At 43.7% G+C, this 19,276-nt stretch overlaps 1 protein-coding gene across 13 annotated transcripts in view; it reads right to left on the bottom strand.

Annotated features, from left to right (window-relative positions):
- CADPS (calcium dependent secretion activator) overlaps nt 1-19,276 on the bottom strand; it is a 206,050-nt gene that overhangs the window by 75,672 nt on the left and 111,102 nt on the right. For 12 of the 13 annotated variants that reach the window (XM_077786151.2, XM_077786154.2, XM_021537248.4 and 9 more), the window contains exons 12-13: nt 9,821-9,957; nt 4,582-4,769 (exon numbers count right to left, since the gene is read on the bottom strand). In XM_077786151.2, coding sequence (XP_077642277.1) covers nt 4,582-4,769; nt 9,821-9,957 — 325 coding nt within the window. Of the gene's footprint in view, nt 1-3,356; nt 3,513-4,581; nt 4,770-9,820; nt 9,958-19,276 lie in introns of all 13 variants that reach the window. The other variant, XM_085590072.1, reaches the window with a different exon arrangement.

Here is a 19,276-nt window from a genome sequence, read left to right as displayed (position 1 = left end):
TGTTTCAACTAGCTGTGCGGAAATCTTTATGTGAAACAGACCAGATATGCAATTACAATACAATGGAGAATATTGCAGGTATGTCACGTAGAGTTTTCAGTTCCTGAAGGCTTATGACAATAGCACATTTCTGCTGGGTTTACAATTGTAAAAACAGTAATGAAAGCTAATGGTAACATTCGTTAACAAAATTGATTTTTCTTGAAAACAAATTTGAGGCCATAAAATACAGTTTACAGAAGAAAGGGAAGTCACTAATATACCAAATTAATTAACAGAGACTTGTAGCTGCTTGAACCCTAGGTAAATAGTCATCGAACAACTTGCAGAAGATTATGATACTTGGCTGTTATTAGGCTGAAGGGAATTCAGTCCAACATCCTGATTTTGGTAAGCTCAGTCTGCTAATATTGAGCATGCAAATGATCAATATTTAACTCAGATTTTTAAAAGTTTGGGATTAACAAGCACAAAAAGAGTTTTTAATGATGCTAACTTTAAAAATAATGCTATTCTCTGCCTAAATAAAAAAAATACACAAGTGAAACCAAGGCCATTCCTGAAAGCCACTTCTCTGCAAGGTACAGGAGCCACTGCTCAAGATCTAAGCACTAACTTTAGACCTAGAAAAGCTGAGCTCAACTTTCTGTTCCACAATACTTCTCTCATGTGTGGACAGGGAAGCAGTGAGGCTCCTCTAACACATCACTTCTCTGTGTGTCAAACAACACTGGCAGTACTGCCACAGCCCTCATGACATGAGGACAGAGGGAGAGGGAAGGCAGGGAAAGATCTTGGTGGCCATTTAAACCCTTTCACAATTTTATGATGTGAATGTCTTTTCAAAACTGTTCCTGCTCTTGTCTTTGCTAGCTCTCTGGAGGAATATTGATAAAGAATAGCAACATAGTGGTGGCACCAAAAGCAAAGAGACATCAATAAACATACCACGTGTTGTTGGATGTCTGGATAATTCTGCATCTTTACTATCTGTCAACTATGTAAATACATCAGAAATAATACTTTTTCATAATGATAGGTCTTTGCAAAAGGCATCCTGTGATACCAAGTGGACAAAACTCCATTATCAACTAATGAGAGACCACAATTAAAAAGCATTAAGTTCCTCAGTCTCAGTGAAAAGCAAGTACCTAAGGACAGTAAACCATGTGGATATTGTTCTTGGTAGTCCCTGTTTTCCTCACACCCTGCATTTGCATAGTCAGATGTCTCAGGAGATGAAACTCAGGGCAAGTAATCTACATTTAACTCCATTTCTACTTGTGAAAAAAATGAAATTAAAATAAAAATTATGTGGGCTGTCATGCAAATAGCAGCGATTTACAGCCTTGGTATGGAGAGATCATGTCAGGGGTCTGAATAAGATACATGAGCCCAAAGGAGAGGGGAGACCAAACTCTGACAAGCAGGGCAACAGGGCTCCGAACTGTCCACAAAATCCCATTTTGACCACTTCACCTGCTGCAGCCCCAGGGCCAGCCCCAAGCTAGATCTGCATTTCCACCAGCAGCCTGCCTGCTCCCGTCCTGGCTGCGGCACGGCAGCGCTGCCGAGGCGGGGTTGGACGGGCGAGGAGGCATCATCCCCACACTGACACCTGTCATCCTGTCAGCCTTGACCTTCAGGCTGTCCTCGGCATCCACAGCCTGCCTGCACTTCCCGCTGACTGCGAGCGACTGTTGTCTCGCTGCCTGACCTTATGCAAACACGATACAAACAGACAGCCCACCTCAGCTCCATCACTGTCTGCTGCTAATACAGGAGATTGATAGCCACATGAAATTATCTCTCTGCTCGACCTTCATTACTGGGTGGCATATTCTGTCTGACAGCCAACTTCATCCTGGGGAAAGCTAAACCACCCATTCAGGGGTTTTTACTGTCTAAAAGTGAAGGAACTCTTTTTTATGAAGAAAATCAACACTTTTTCAGATTTGGTGGAAAAAGAAGCCTTTGTTAAACACAAAAATGTCTTGTAACTCAGTCTTTCGCAGACCACTGTGCATCCCAACAACAATGCAATATGTGGCCACTCCAGGATGTTCTGTTGGGTGCTGCGCCAGGTCCCGGGGCAGGTGTGCCACCTTGACAACTTTTACACGGAAAGTTTCTGCCATGAGCTCTAAGTTTCCTGGGGAGAGCAGGGCCAGTCATAAGGCAATGAGCAATGCATGGACACAGCAGGTGGGAGGGAGGGACAGAGCTAAAGCGAGCACGGCTTTACTGCATCGCAACTGCCAGTAAGGACTGCACGGGTAAACAGTGGCTTTCCATCGCTCTCTGCCAGCCAGCTCGCAAATGCACGATGCATGTGGCCTCAACAGCTCTCTGGAATGAAATCGTGACTCTTCCAGTCAGATATTCAGATTGCTGAGAGTAGACACGAAAGATAAGCAGTCGCGTTTTCCTCCGAGACCTCCTGTGGTCCCTTTCTGTGACCTTCTGGTAGCAAAAGCCAGACGCTGCACCCCGCAGACTCCATGGCAAACTGTTGGGTGTTAAGCAGAGCCTGCCCTTGGTGGGAACGCGCAATGCTGCAGCCTTGCAGCTCCCACACAGAGCCTCCTGCAATCCCCAGGCAACAGAGAGACAGCACAGACCAAGAAGGAACATGAACCTTCAGCTTTCCGATGTGAAGTCAACTGTCAGCTAGAGACAACTAAGCCATAGCAAGACACCTCATTCCTTTCTTGGAATATTTTAAATGAGTGACTGGAATAGCCCATCCATGGCCAAACTGCCCCTCTGGCATTGCCCAACAGCCCCTCATACAGCGCAGCAGCCACACACAGCCCTGGACAGCTGTACAGCATGGGACTGGCTTGAAAGCATGCCATTCTCCTGAGCCCACAACTCCCCTCCCCCATGGAGAGGGAATGGGAGGTTGCCACCTTGGCCCATACCATCAGATACCTCCTGTCACCAGCCCTGATGAAAAGAAAGCTTCAGCCCTGGCTGTGCAAAGGTACATGGAGTAGCTATGATGAGTATCCCACCTCCCCTCTGTTAGATGGGCTTTGAGCCAAGTCCTGTTCCCAAACCAGCTGTCAGCTGAGTCCTGCTTAGGACAAAGGACAACGGGGCAGCCACTTTCACTGGCTGGTCCCATCCCCTAAACACCATGTGAGCCATCTTCTAAACACACACCTAGAAACCTAAGTCTCTGATCCCCTATGGGACTTGGGTGCCCAAAAGCTATCCAGCTCCCAGGAGAGCATGTGACCCCAATGCTGGAGTCAGGTGTCCCTGAGCCATGGGGGTGCAACTGCCCAGGGTGCTCAGTGACTGAGGAGCCCTCTGCAACACACTCCTGTGCACTGCACACTTCCACTTACCTTTTCGGCTCTGGATTCGGCTGGGTTTTGGGCTCCTTCTTTTTTTTGGACTCCTTTTTGGAATCCTTTTTTGTCTCCGTTTCAGCAGCAGAGGCTTTGCCCCCCTCACCGTCTGCACTTGGCTGTGACCCACCAAGTAATTCTGCCATGAGTTGGCTTGGGGGAATGATTGAAATGTGGGGGGCAAGGCCGGCAGCAGAAGCGAAAGAAATAAGAAGAAAGCATGAAAAACCTCAAAATAAAACAAAAGGAAATTAAGTTGAAAGGAAACAACTGAAATGATATAACAATTGGCAAAGAAAGAACGAATGAGCAACGGAAAGTCAGAACTAAAAAAGAAACTAAGGAAGCAAAACTTGGTTTCCATGACAAGATGTATGAAAGTAACTGCAAAAGCAAGCAACAGCCTTGCAATGTGAAACCTGGGCAATGCATGTCGTAAATCAGGGTGGTATTTACCAGAGGTATATGAAAACACCTAATTATTTTATAGCATTCCTTTCTTCAGCCAAATATGTAAGATACAAAGTGATATCTCAAAGTATACAATATAAATTAACAGAAAAAAAGCAGAAAAAGAAGCTGCAATAGATGCTACAGCATCTACAAACAACAAAATAAATGGAGGGGGGGGGGAAACACAGCTCCAGTTCCTCCCATCAAAGGTTTGTCATATTTGAGAGAAAAGAACTGTCGTCTTTTGAAACTGAAATTGCTTTGTAACAGAGTAAGATAAAATTTCCAGTTATGTCTAAGCAATTTCTGAACTGATGTCACGTGGGCTTTAAATAAGACATGGGTGCCCAAGGGCTTAAAGCCCTTCTGAGCACTGAAGTTTGATACTGCTGAAAATTTCACTGCTACAACTTGTCAGATCCTCTTGCACAGCAATTAAATCAGCACGGTGTATCATTTACTTCTATTTATTCAACCCGTGACAGTCACAGGGACTGCAACTGTATCTTGTTCAGAACTGCATCTTAGCAAGTGCCTGGGCAAGTAAGTTAAAAACCTTCGTTTCTGGATCCTCTATGTGCATTTTTACTGCTTACATTAAACAAGCAATGAAACAAACAAACAAACCGACTATGCCACTAGAAGTGCTGCTGCCAAACATCCACTGTGAAAACAAATTGGGGACTGTTCTGCATTATCCAAGGAAACCTGTATTTGACAAAGTCATCTCTGGTAGGCAGGGCACTGCTAGCCAAAAAGAATTCCTTACCTGTTGCCATGAACATGTGATGCACAAAAGGCAAAGCTGTAGTGAAGTAAGGTGGGGTCAATCATAGCTCCGTTTTCTGCGCGCTCTAGCAAATCTCTGAGGTAGCAGAGATGTCTGTGACAGCCTCTCACTCCATTACGTGCACAATACTCATCTAGCACAAAGACCTGGCCAGGACTAAACCAGCCCTGTTTAGAAATAAAGAGACTTGATTTTAAATATAAGTTATTAAATACAAAGTCTATCAGATTTGGAGGTGTAGTGGTCAACTGCTCTAATAAAAAGAAATACAAACCTAAGGCTACATTAAGGAAAAAGGAGAGAGGTCACTCAAACAATACAGTCTGCACATCATTACTCAAACACAGCATATACTCATTGCAACCGTTAGCAAAAATGTATTATGCTACCATCAAAGGGAAATGTAATTTAAAATGCTGAAAAGTTAGGCCAGTTCATGTCAGTGCCTAGCAAAAAAATACAAAGAAAAAAAAAGACATCTTTAAGAGATGACAAGGTTTGGTTATTTAAACAGTGTGAAACAATAGTCTGGGGATAGGATTGTACATTTGGCCGGGAGCACAAGATTGATCTGGGGGAAGAGGACAGAGGATTACACTGAAAAAGGACTCCTCTTGCATCTGGCAGGTAGGAACATCCTGCAGATGGAGAAGGGCAATTCTGCAGTATCAGAAAGGGACATTTCCCATTGTCCCTATTGCGTGCTGCTGGCGACATGCTCTGACTTCGCCAGCTCCTTGGCACCGAAACAAGGGGAGCTCTGCTCAAAAGCAGGGTTCCCTTACACATCCAGGAACCACAGACCATTTCTTTGTGCCTGAGGGGCTGGTGACACAAGGCTTGTGGTACAATGTCCAGACTCCCAAAGGACGACACCCTTCCCTGCAAGGGGATGGCTCTGGTGAAGGTCCTGGGACAGCCGAAGTGGAGCGTGCCTCTGCCTTCAGGAGAGGGGCTAATGAGAACAAGAATAATCTCATAGATTGCTTTTCAAAACGCTGTAAAATCGTCAATATTTACATGGAAATTTGGGTGCTAAACAATTGCTAAGACGCAGCTCTGGAATGCATCAAGCTGCAAAATCTTTCATCGTTTAATTGAAAAGTTCCTGCAGCGGGCGGGAGAGTAGTTGAGGCAGAGCACTGCCCCTATAGGCAACTTCTTTGCCACCCCATCTGTTACCCCAAATGCTACATCTTAGAAACAACACTGCTGTGAAAGATTAAAATATATTTTCTACCACTCAGATGACACCAAATCTTTTCTAGATGCCAAAATAGCTGCTTTGAAAAGAGTTGAAGAAATATCAATTAAGAGCTCAAAGACATAGAGAAGGATTTGCTCATCCTTATTGGGCCAACTCCAAAACAGATTGAGAAAAGAATTAAAATAATGAGGGGAAAATGATAGATATAGGGAGTAGCTACAGTGCTGGGATCACTAGAAGTGCACATTTCAAAATGAAGACACAGAACAATGCAGATGGGACAGCCCTCTGGAAGGCTATTTTTTGGGAGGGGTATATTTGCCTTCACCACTTTTGATGGTATTTTTGTTTGCTTTTGGGTTGGAGGTATTATGCTTGATTCTGAAGTTCTTTATGTTGTCTGTTACTCCTTAGACCATCTCTCGTCTCTCTTCGTGTAAGTGATCAGGCATGGTAAAAACATGGAAATGACATGATTGCTCTGCTTTTGGATATAGGGGTAGAAGTGCAGCTGAAATTATTATATTCACCTAGTACAAAGAAAGAACTCATTTCTCCCTATGGGGTGTAATCTTGGCTCTACTGACAGTGATGGGAAGGCTGGCACTGATTTTACTGGAGTCTGAGGCAAAGGAAGCAGAGGATGAACCCAGCGATCTGGAGCACGCCACATTGCTCCCCTGAACTGGGCTCTGCGATGTGCTGGTTCTCAGGAGAACAGAAGGGATGATGGTAAACATCCATAATCGCTGCCATGGTGCCATGAGGGGAAGCATGAGCAGAGATCAGAGGTTCAGTGATGAGCCCCAGACCTTACGAGAGCACAGGCAGCAGATCCAGAGCCACAGGAGGACCAGGAGGTCTTCCCTTGCATGGCAGAGGTAGGAAATAAAACACTTGCTGCTGAATGGGGATCCACTGGAGCAAGTAAATGCTACTCCCCACAGCCCTAGAAAAACCCCCAAGGTTTGATGAAAAGCAGTACTCAAACAGATCCCCAAGATCTTCAGGCAGAGCCTGGCTCTTGATGAAGATTTGCCTGGCAAAAGCAGCTGACAGTGGCAGCTGACATGGGGTGTCTGTCCCCAGTGCAGATAGGCGCAGCTCAGTGTGGCCTCACAGATTGTCTCCAATGACATGAGGAAACCTGGAGGGGACAATGGAGGAAGGGCACAGAGCACAAGGAGCTCCACTGACTGTGTTCAACAAGCTGAACTGCTCTGATAAGGAGACATGTCCCAGGCACCAGCAGGGAATGCCAGGGGAGCTTTGGAGCTGGGAAAAGCAAGGCTTGGTCAGGGCTGGTGACACATAGGCCAGTTGTCTACTAGGCAAATGCAACTTCTGAGAAAAACAGTTTTTGAGGGAAATTACCATTTATCTTAGGAAATCTAAGACAATTTAATCTTGGTGGCCTGCTTCATGGATCTCTTAACCTGATTCCCTCACATCATCTCAGTTAGGCTGGGTACTTTGAAGACTGTCCTGTGGTTTGTGTTGTGCTATATAATGGAAATTATATGAATGCTGACACATCTTGGGCAATACAGCTCCAGCAGAGAGATGGCTGTGTGAGCTGGATGCTGGCAGTGGACGGGGAAGTCTTGGGAAGAGTTGGAGGGCAGTTTCAGAAACAACACACATGTCCAAGTGAAAAGAATGAAGACCCACGCATGTGTGGGGTCCATACCAAGCCGGAACAGCTGAATTGTCTTCTCAAAAGTCCAGGAAATCCTCTGAGTGTGACTATACTATCAATTTGTGGATGATGGGCAAGACCCCTCTGCAAGCTCTGCAGAAAGTGTTCTTCCCCCTCCCCAGCACAGAGCTCTCTGCCAGTAAACATCACTTCTGCCATGGCTGGGATGAGTCAGCCAGGCTGTTTGTTTTCCTAGGGATGCCTGGCTCAGCCCGTGACTGGGCTCACAATAGCGTTGTTTAACCTGGTTCCACAGAAAGGAAGCAATGCTGAGTTATCCTCTGCGCCAGGGTAAGTCTTTCCTGGCACCTCCATGCTCATATTTGAAAACAACAAGAGGTGTGATGAGGCAAAACCCTGTGGGACCTTGCATGGAATGTCCTGTAGGGAGCAAGAATTGCCCAGTGGCACACAGTGGCTAGAGCAGGCTTACCACGGGCTCACAGCTCCTCCAGCCAACTCAGCACAGTGCTATCACCAACATTCCAAAGACACAGCAAGAATAGTGGCAGCTCTTTGCAGTTTTTGAGGACAGTCTGTTTTTACACCGTAATCAGGACAAAAACATGGCAAAGTAAGTCAAGAAGCACGTGAAACCAAGCATAGGTGAACACAGGCCATTATTCTGTTCCTTACAACACTGCAATGGGTGATTTGAAAGAAGATGGTTAACTGGTGATGCTCCACTCTGAAGAGGATGAGTCTTGGTGCTGAGGGGAGCTCCACCGCTCTGGTAGCTTCTAGCAAGGGCCTAAACATCTCCATAACAAGCAGAAGTGCGGCTGGTGGGTTTCTTGAAGAAAAACATTGTTAATCATTTTCAGTGATGGCCTCTCACCTCTCCATGAGTTTAATTCAATGGCCACAGCTTTCTCACCAGGCCCAAGACTGCACAGAGACAAACCAGCAGCAAGCCAACCTCTCAGACATGCATGGATGGGGATGGTCTTCCTAGGGTCAGCCATGCGTGGGGAGCAGAAGCTGCATGCCAAAGTCACTGCCTGCCAGAGCAAGGACCTTGATGGAACCAGTGAGGAACCTGCTGCAGGTCTGACAATGCTCCCACCAAGCCTACTTGTACCACTTGGGTATCTGCAGGTAAAATGCAGCCTTCCCCCACCCCATCCTTACCTCAGGGGATGTCCACAACTGTTCCTCCTATCCTGCCTCTCCTCAGGAAGATGACAACTCATTGCTGCTAGTGGCATTTACTGGACCTCAGTCCTTCAGAGGGGACTGGCCCTTGTGTGTGGTACAAGGAGCAGGGCAGTGAGAGGAGTACCATGGTGGAGGGGGACATGGAGGGCAGGATTTGAGACTGACAGACTCCTTGCCAACTGCTCAGCTGTGTTCCCAGGCTTCTGCTTTTAACAGCAAGGCACTCAGGAGCTCCAGGGACTGCACAGCTGGCAAAGGCTCTTGGCACAGCGTGGTCTTTCTGCTGAAGGAGCCCACCATGATACCCCAGTGTGCCACCTTGCGCAACAGTAGGAGGGCAGCAGGTCAGAATCTGTCCCATGCCATGTTCAGGACATGTCCCGTGTTTCAGGACGCTCTAGAAAGGATTAATCCTGTTGTTTTCTCAAAAACTAAGAGCCTCGTCATCCTCCTCACTGAAACTGCTAAAAATTAATTGCTCAGGTTGCATTGTTATTGGTTATTTGTTATCTATGCCCTTATAGTACATAAAAACCCCCAAGCACTGCACCCCAGCCAAAGGCTACAAGCTGTCCTGGAACACCTCAGTGCCACTGTCCTATGGTGGGCAAAGAGCTGCAACTGCTGCTGCTCATGGGAGTACTCAGGATGGGCATGCAACTATGTGAGCATGGACAGACTGCAGCAGCACTGCAGTTATCCACACAGTCCCATCTGTTACCTGCTTGGGACCCCTGCTCATAAAGAGACACAAAGCTGGGCCACAGTTATTCCTGGTGGGACTCCATTGACATGGGAGGTGGTACCAGACAGTCATCTTTTCCCTGTTCTTTCATCCAGAAGACTCTGGAAGGCAGTGCAGGAGGCTGCAAAACACTGCTCTCTACTTCACATTCCCACACTGGAGTTTCTCTTTGCAGGAAGAAACATTTCAAACATTGCAAACAGAAATAATAAAAGACAGTGCGACTGGAGAAGAACAGCAGTCAGTTCACTGCGGGCAGCCTCTCAAAAGAAAACACCTCTGGGCCAAATTCAAACCTGGAGTAAACAGAAGTCAATCTTCCAGCAACAGGGGGATCAGCCCCCAGTCACACTAGCTTTGACTTTGCTGCTTGATGTTTATATCACTAGAGACCAAAGAATATACTTGCCAGACAAGAATAGGAATCATTAAGTCTGTGGTCCAAAGTGAGGCGCTGAACCATCTCAAAGAGTGAAGCGTGGTCAAAGTTACAGGGATTGGAAGAGATAAATTCATCCATGCCATGCTTTTGAGCTCTATCTGCATCTGTTCATTTATACATATAGAGAAAGACACCATTTAGAGAGATATAAGACATTTTAGTTGACAAATATAACAGAAAAAAAATATACAGTATGAAGCATGAAAGCCAAGTATCTCCTCTTCCCTCCATTGCCATTAAGTTTTCTCTTTGCAGGCTATACAGTACACTTCACCTCCCATTGTCAACTTGCATCAGTTATGGACTATATTATTGTATCTAGGCAAAAGATTTTAGAATTAACATCTTGTCAACTGCTCATTATAGTGCATTTATTCTGTACTTAAAACCAGAACACAAACGTATGAGTTCACTCTGCATCTTACAACAGGCTATGAGTTAACAGAATTTTGGCTCACATAAGTAAATTAGCTCCTATTTAGATAGTTGTGGTTAATTGTAATAGATTCTGCCATTCTAATGAAGTTACAGCTTTTTTCCTCTACATTTACTAGGTTTTCTAGGTATCACACCAGTTACGTTGTTCTTTCTCCAAATGCCAATGTTTGTCTTCCCCACGGCAATTTTTTTTTCCCTAACAGCAACTTTAAATGCTACCTCACTGAAATAAAAAGATGCTCTTTTAAGCATTGCTAAGAAGTTAAATTGATATGTAGTTTGTTGTCACAGAGGCAGTAACCCGACAGTGCGTCGGAGCTGCCAGTCATCCCGATGGAGAGACTGAATTTCCTCTGCCTAGATTACAAGCTGCCATTTTTGGGTGAATTAACAGCCTCAACGTATTCACACTTCTCTGCTTTGGGTGACGTTTATGGGCACTAACTCCTAGGGGCTAATTAATTAATCTCAACATGGTTAACTAAACTACACCGAATTCAGCAGTTGAAATGAAGCCTCCACGCCAGCCTGGGTGCGGCCAGCCAGGACCCTGCTGGGAGCAGGTTTTGTTCTAGCAGCCGCTGGGGAATTAAAGGACACCTTTCACTTGGTTTTGTCTGTGCTCAGCTTCCTACTATATGGGTTCTTGCCAAATCCTCGACAAAGAAAATAGGATTTAAATCCTTCCCCTGTTTATAGCCTCCTAGGGGAACTGGGTGGCCTTGAAACAATGTGGCTGAAAGGACACAAAAATGCAGTTTTCCGCAGCAGGAGTATATGGTAACTGTATTTGTTTTAAAACAAAATCCCTCTTTACCAGAAAAAAAAACCCGAAAAATCCTTAATTAAAAAGAAAAAAAAAAGTTTTAAATGAGAGTGAGAATGTTCTCTTATATGTTTTTCTATTCAATATTTATCTGTGAGGGATGGCATGTCTTTCCAAATACCTCATTTGTGTCAGCGCTCTCACATAGTAATGATCACTGGGTAGCAATCTTTAAATTTTCTGTATAGTCTGTCATTATCTATATACAAACTGTATAAATAACATCACTCACTGGAAAGAAATCAGTCAAATTGAAACATGTAACATTTCAATTAGCTGCTAGCAATACTTAATTCAGCTGTAGCTGGCAATTTTCCTCACTATAACCCCACTGAATAAACACTGAAGTTTTTCCTACAGAGGATTAATTTTTGAGGGTCTGCTCCCCTGTATGTGCTGGGGTCCTGCTGACCCCTAACCCTGCCTCCCTCCCAGGACCCAAACCCCTCCCTCTCCCTCTGCTGTGCATTCAGCACCAGGACAGAAGCAGCTGCCAGTGGTGCTGGGTGAGGTGGCAGCACAAGGGCTGGCTCAGGGGATGGGAACAACCTCCCAGGGGAGCACGTCCCCTCCATGGCACCTCTGCAGCATCCCTGGGCATGGGATGTGGAGCCCACCCAGCCCTGTGGCCTGCAGCACAGACTGGCTCCTGTCTGTTTTGACAGCTTTCTGCCCCATTGTCTCTGTCCCTTTGGGCCAAGATGGATTTGATTGCATTCACTCCCAAAGAGTTTGGCTGTGCTGTTTTCATTCCATCCCCAGTGCCCGTAAAATGTTTTAACAGCTATTATCAGACTATTTTTAATGGCTTGCTGCTCTGCCCGGCTCCTCGGAGTTGACTGCAAGCTGACAAATTGGCTGGAGGCCTTCATTTGCCAGTTTTGCTCAGAGATTTTATTACTTTTCAATTAGGAGCCCTGATACACTGTCAATCCTCCTGCTCAGCCAACGAGGCTCTGAGAGCCGAGTAAATCAGCTGGAAATTGGAAGAGTCCTCTAGCCCTTTAGCTGGTGAACCTTTTTGAGCATATGTGCAAGAAAGCATGTTTGAAATGAGTATTTTTTATTCCAGACTAATCAGCTTTTTCCCATATTACATTCTCTGAGCAAGGTGGGCACAGAGCAGACCTTCTGCTGGTGGGAACTGACTGAAGTGCCGCTGGCTACTGCAGAGCTGAGGGTCTGGCTGGGCTTTTTACAATCTCCCTGCCCAAGGCAGGGGCACAGACAGTTCCCTGACAAGCGTGAGAACAGACACAGTGATTAAATGTCCTTCACAACTGGCCATAATCAGGGGCAATTTACTTTCACTAAACACTTTGAAGCCACATCTTCCATTGGGTGCCTGCTCGAAAGCCCATTTGCCCCAAATCTCTCCTCATCAGAACAACCACATGAAGAGAGAGGCATCAGACATGGCACTGTGAGAGTTCAAGTGACCAGAAAAGCATTATGCACATGACTTCTGCTCAGTCAGTGATTTAAAATGTGGATTGCTGCCATGGGAAGGAGGATGAGCAGCTGCAGCTCTCCCTGCGTAGCCCAGCACCACAGCTCCTGCATGGCCAAACCATTTTGCACCAGCAGAGATGCAGGGCCAGGTGGGTGCACATCACCCACTCAGGGGATACAGCTGTTGTGATGGCAACTGGAGATGTCTGTGGAGAATGGTAATACAAATATGCATTTCGTTTAAATGGAATATCATGTCTGGGCCAGATGCTTCATTGGGCCAAAATTCTTAAAAATAAGGAGCAAGTTAAAAAAGTCAATCCTATATTAAACTCACCTTCCCTTAATTATTCTAAATAAGCATCCCACACACCTTGCAATCTATTTTTGCATTTTGATTTTTCCATTGGGCTCACTTTTGAAAATGAAATTCATGAATCAAATTATACCAAAAACATTAAACTTCATAGGCAACACAAAAAGAAAAGAACAGATCTAAATATATTATTACTCTGCTTCAGACAAATATCTGCAATTTACAATAATGCCAACGTCTGCATATGAAATAAGTTTTTTGTATAATCCATCCTCTTTCAAAATGGCCTGTACAGTTTAAATGTGATTTTAAAGTATAAAATGAGAATGGCTAATATTCACACCCAAACTGTACAGCCAATTTTTAAGTACTTTAAATTAATTGTTTCAGTCAAATACGGCTGCTTTTTTGACCCTGCTCTGTTATTCTAGCTAAAAAGGAAGGAGAAACCAAAGAAAGAAAGTTATATGATGCTCCAGTAATTTGCAATCCCTTCCCAAGGTGCCGTGCCAAGCTCGCTGGTTTTTCTTTGTTTGGGGCCCCAGCTGAAATGCTGCTGCAGGCCCACAAAAGTTATCTTACATATTTAGACAAGCTGCACACAACTGCAGCTGAAAGGTGTTCGATGGTGGTCTCAGGAGGGAGGCTGCCAGTGGAGGGACACGGCCAGCACAGGCTCCACAAACCTTTCTTCTGCAAAACTGCAGACTCTGGCCTTTTATATAACATTTGGTCCCCTGCATTACTGCCTTTTTTTAGATACTGCTGGGTTTATTTTGTCCATTTTTATCCAGTTTGCATTTTGTGCTGACTCCATTAACTGGACCCCTGTCATACACAACCTCCCTACATGTGTTTGAAATTAGAATCTTAAAAATCTGCCAATGTCAGGAACACAAAGATTTCAACAGTAACAAGAATCACAAAAAGCAAAGGACTGTCCCACTGTTCAGTTCTCTGAGGGCAGTATTTCTCTTTATCTATCTGTTACTTAAAAAGGAAGAGACAAACCAGTCAAATCTCTCATTCTTTTTTTTTTCTTAAAAGTATTTCCCTGCTTTCTGCATTTCTTTTGCTCCAGCAGTAATTTTGGCAGATTTTGCTGTGAGAGCAGTGAAGTTAATAGCGGGGGACAAGCTCCATAAAAGAATTCTTGTTATAAAAGGCTTTAGGTAGCCATTTTATTATAAGAATTTCTTACTCCAGATTTGTTTCTTTTCATTAATGAGTGACTTTGTTTTAGTACCAAAGGCAACTGAAAATCTAGTAAATTTTACAACACATTTCCCTGTTGCAAGAAAATAAAAATCCACCAAACAAACAAAAACCCAAACAACTGTAAATTAAAAGGTGACTTTGTATCTTACTCATCTGGAAAATGTGTGCTTGTCATATCTGCTTGACATTACAAGAATGAAGATGTGGTTTGGACAGTAACAAACAATGACACTAGTCAACCTCATCAGGAGACATGAAATAAAGGAATGACAATGATTGATGGCAGCTATTCATTTACAGATATTTCTAGAAAAGTCTTTGCTGGCCGGGCTGGGCAAAGTGGGAGAACTTTTCCAGCCTGGCCAGCAATGCACCACGGCAGGTGGCTCACGGAGTTCCCAGTGCCACCCTCTGACTGCCCTGAGGGGCAGCGGGGTCCCCTCCTGCTCATGGACATGTTTAGGCTCTGACTTGTTAATGACATACCCAAGGAAGTGCCTGAAAACTCCATTTTGTGGAGCAAGAGTCTTCACTAGCAAATACTGATGTTCTGGAGGGGGAAACACTAAATCCCTGTACCTGGATTAAAATGCCAGGTGGGTTGTGAGTGAGCTGCTGGCCATGCTAGCTGTGACTTGCCACATCTCCTCGTCGCTGTGTGCTGTGGCACTGCTACCTCTGAGAAGTGATGTGTGTGTGCTCAGGGCTCTGCAACCCTGCTCCCCAACCCTCCTCCCCAAACCTCCTCCCTGTGAGGAGCTGGGGCCGCTGCAGGAGCCTCCATTTGCCTCTCAGCTGCACAGCCAAGAGCTCTTTCTTCTCCCCTTCATATTATTGCATGTTAGAAGACAGAGTTAAATGTAATGGGCTGTTTATTCCTGTGGCTTATGGCTTTTTCCTTGCTGCAAACAAGTTCTTTTCTGCTTCAGTTAGAATTCTAATAAATTATTATAAATGGTCCTGTAAATCACCAGACACACCTGATACTGAATTGCAATCTAAGTTGTCTAAGGATTGGTAGTTAGATGAATAAGAATTTGTAGTATGCACTTACATAATTCCTTGTGTGGCAAGTTAAAAACACAGTTTTAGAACAGCTATTTATAATATAAAACATTGTTTCACAGCATCTTTATAACTATTTAAAAATATTTTGAATTGGATGGCTTCAGAAACCTGTGAATTTGTATTTCATAAGTTAGAGTTCCAGGCTTCTCAAAGCATGTAGATTTACAAGCTAGTTTTAAATTCATGCAGGTTATGTGAGACTGATTTAACATTTTAATTCTGCATTCCTGCAATGAAGCATCTGCAAGTTGACAATACAGAAGACACAGCAGCGTTCTCAAGATATCTTTAACTATCTAAAAAAGTAAAGCAATTAAAGCACAAAACTAATAATCTAATAAGATAGCGATGCATTGTAGTGCAAATACATGTAATGTTGCCAAACCCAGATTCATTCATTCATTCATTCACTCTTTCTTTCTTTCTTTCAAAGTGGCAAAAATCTGTATTTCATTGAAATTAAACTTTTGTGGGTGTTTTTTTTTTGTTTGTTTTTTTTTTTGGTTTTTTTTTTTTTTTCAGTAAAGTCTGATAAAAATTCTCTTTGGAAATCCAACCATTTAGAAAACAAAATAAAGAAAGAAAAAAGAAAGTGTCTGCTGAGAAGGAATTCTGCCTGCTACCCAGGGGTATATTTGTACACATACGCACATACTCACACATAGGAAAGAAGAAAAAAGAAATAAAAGGAGGAGGAAGGAAAAAAAGGAGTCTTATTGATGGCCAAGAGGGATGACACCGCCTGTTCCTTCTCAAAATTGCATTCAGATACTCCAGATACATATTTGCCAGCTCTCATGACCCACTGATGCCATTCCCACCTAAGGAAAGCAGGCACTCACCAGATATTACAGAAGATTTTAACACCAATAAAGGATTTGTGCTGGGTGTGTTTAGGACTGAACAAACTAAGGAGAAGCTCTCTTGCAGCACAGGTCTGGGCTTTTATCTTTTGCAAAGTAGGTATACTAGTGGGAAAAAGTAAAATAGCAATTCCCCTGGCTTATTCTTTGACTAGCACGGCTTTGATTGGTGACTGAGACCCATGCTAAAACAATAATTTATGATAATTCGGGGGAAATGAAAAATGCATTTAAGGCAAAGCAGGCCAGCATCTCCAAAGGCAGGGTGACCTGGAGAGCTGCCACTTGCTGCTGAAATCATTCCCTGCCGAGTTAACGGGAGAGGAACTAATCAAACCTCAATGATTCAGGGCTCTTTTCACAGGGCATGTGTGGAGGGGTTTCTGGGGGCCTCCTCTGGAGTCCTGCACCTTCTCTGGGTCTCCTGGAGTCTCCTGCCCTACCTTTCTATGCTTTGAGGTGTCCACGGTTAGCCCTGCACTGTGGTGCGCTGCACCAAGCTAATCATCGGCACGGAGAGAAAGGATATTGTCAGAGTGCAAAATGATCTGTTTTCAGGCAGGAAGCAGTCAACTAGATGTAATTTCCATGAAAGAAAAGAAGGTATTATTTACAGTTTTATTGTGATGTTAATTACTATTTACATCTTGGAATGAAAAATAGAAATGTTAATGATTGGCTTTACTAAGAGGATCACTTGATGCCAATGTGAAAGCCAGGGAGAGAAGGCAATTATGCAAACATCACATGCATCCCAATTTCAGTATGGAAACTTACATTTCAAATCTCAATTCAGGAAAATAACATGGAAAGTTTGTACTACAAAATCTAAACATGAGAAAGATTTAAGAGAAAAAAAAAAAAAGCACATTGCATATGTCAGATAATCTAGTCTGATTATCTGAGCTGTGCTAGCTACAGGGAAGCACTTACCCTTGAGTCCAGCTAGAAGTTAGCAGGGTAAGAAGGAACAAACCAGAATAACATAAAGACTAGCAACAAGGCTCAGGAAAGCAGACAGGAGCCCTAACCTAGCAGCTAAATATTTGGGTTCAAGCAAAGAATGAAAAAGAAACTTAAAGAAAATCAAACCAACCAAAAAGAAAACCACTTATAGCTGAAAATTTCTCAAGCAGCTCAATAAACCTCGCTACTTTATTATGGGGGAACAAATCATCACAAATTCTCAAAACAACCAACTCATTGTATATGGTGTGATTAACAGTTATTAAATATAAACAGACATTAAAAACTAAATATAACCACAAATGATACATAAAACAAGTACAGACCAATCTTTCATGTAAAAAAAAAAAAGGGCTTCAAGAAAAAAAAAAAGAATGTTGAGCACGTTTGGGAATTTTTTTGATACATCACTAACACAGAACAAAGATTGGTGCTTTCAGACAAGTGACCACTTTTATGAAGCTTAAATATTGCCAAAAGGTGTAATATGTATTGGCAGCATTATTGACTATAATACTGTGAATGATTTCAACAGTAAACAAGAACAGTTTGGGGTTTTTTCTTTATAATGCGAACACTGGAGAAAAGCACAGCTTTGTGTAAATGGAGTTTTTCTTTGAAATTGTAGCAAAACAAAAAAAGCAAAACTTTTCACTCTAACAGGTATTGTTCACCCACGTAAAAGGAATTTTAAGTCGTACAAAAATTAATGAATAGCAGGATCTATTTTTTCAGTACTTAAATTGCAAATAAAATAAACTCCACCCTGGTTTGGAGCTGTCTGTTTACTTCTAAATCAAGCGCTGCCATCGAAGTGTGGATAAGAATTTGAGTGCTGCTCAAACTTTATATTTACTGAGTCAAAAGAGGCAGGAGCCAAATGGAATTTACTATTTCTCCCAAGTTTCCCAAACAGCAAGGTACGTGCTTCCCAAGTTTCTGTGCAACAGACAGCTCCATGCCAGGCACAGAGGGCTGGATTTCTGTGCGTGTGCATGCATGCGCATGAGCCGTCTCGGACTGCTACGACATGGAAGCTGGAACAACAGTTACTCGTCAAATGGCTTAACATTTACTTCTTTGCACATCCTCATTCACCATAGCCTCTAATAAGCACAAAGAAAATAAAAATACGACAGGTATAGAGATAAACATACAAGAATAAAATGTCTCACAGAAGTCCTTACCTTTCCGCAGGCAAGAAAAAAAAAACAACAAAAAATCCAAACCCCAAACCAAAACACCCAGGCTAAATACAAAACCAATAACAAACCTAGACCTTTTTAAAAATGCAATACTTGGGATGTTTGGATTTCAAGACTGAAGGAGCTGAGATATGTATTTGTGCATTTAGGACTTCCCATATGAGGCATGCATGACTCACTGTTGCTTTGGATCATTTAACTGCTGTGCCCTATGACTTTTGCAATGTGCACTGCCATGTATAGATGCTGAAATATGAAAAATGAGCAGCCTTTCCTGTTGAGATGAAGGTGTATTATGGCATGTTGCCCTCCATCTCTTGTAGGATGTGCACGAAGACCTGTCAGAGGGATCTAGATCCAAATGGGAGGAGGAAGGAGAACCAAGAACAAAACACACTAGCCCAGAAGATGCTCAAGTAGTAAGCCATCACACTGATGGACTGATGAGTCAACTAGTTTCTCTCTCCCAGGCTTTGGCACAACACATCCAAGAGGGTTTCCCAGTTCTTGCAGCAAAAAGGGGAGACTGACGCTGTGCAACTTACAGAAAAAATACATTGTGGATGGAAAGAGGGTGGTGGTGTTATAAAAAGCAAAATGATCCAGATTTGGAGCGGGTATTGGCATGAGAACAAGTGAGAGAAACTGAGGTCAGATCCTGACTCCCTCAAACACCCTGGAGGGCCCAGGGGGTGAAATCTTGGCTGTTTTTCACCAGAAGCAAGGATGAGGGAGCCCTGCCTCCTGGCAAGTGAGTGAGATGCAAAAACAAGGTCAAGGCTGTGGCATGTCTAAAGCTCTGAGCACAGTCAGGCTGAGAGTCTGGAGTACCACAAGCAGCACAAGGCTTTGATGGACATGCTGGGCGGTGTAGATGCAGAGTTGACTCCTGGGCCCAGTCACTGACTTCCCTGATCCATGGCAAGGATTAGGACAAGCCAGATGCCCGTTCTCCACCCCAGGTACCCTAAGCAGAGAGGTTCAGCTCTCCCACAAACACAGTACTTGGCTGTGCAAAGAAATTATACACTCAAGTGTCCACAGCCCTGGACAATCCCTTTTCCTCCTCAG

This window comes from Lonchura striata, chromosome 12 (genome assembly GCF_050655825.1).
Source record: "Lonchura striata isolate lonStrDom1 chromosome 12, ASM5065582v1, whole genome shotgun sequence".
Taxonomy (NCBI): domain Eukaryota; kingdom Metazoa; phylum Chordata; class Aves; order Passeriformes; family Estrildidae; genus Lonchura; species Lonchura striata.
Note: the sequence above shows the minus strand (reverse complement) of the source record. Positions and strands in the feature narration are given on the sequence as shown.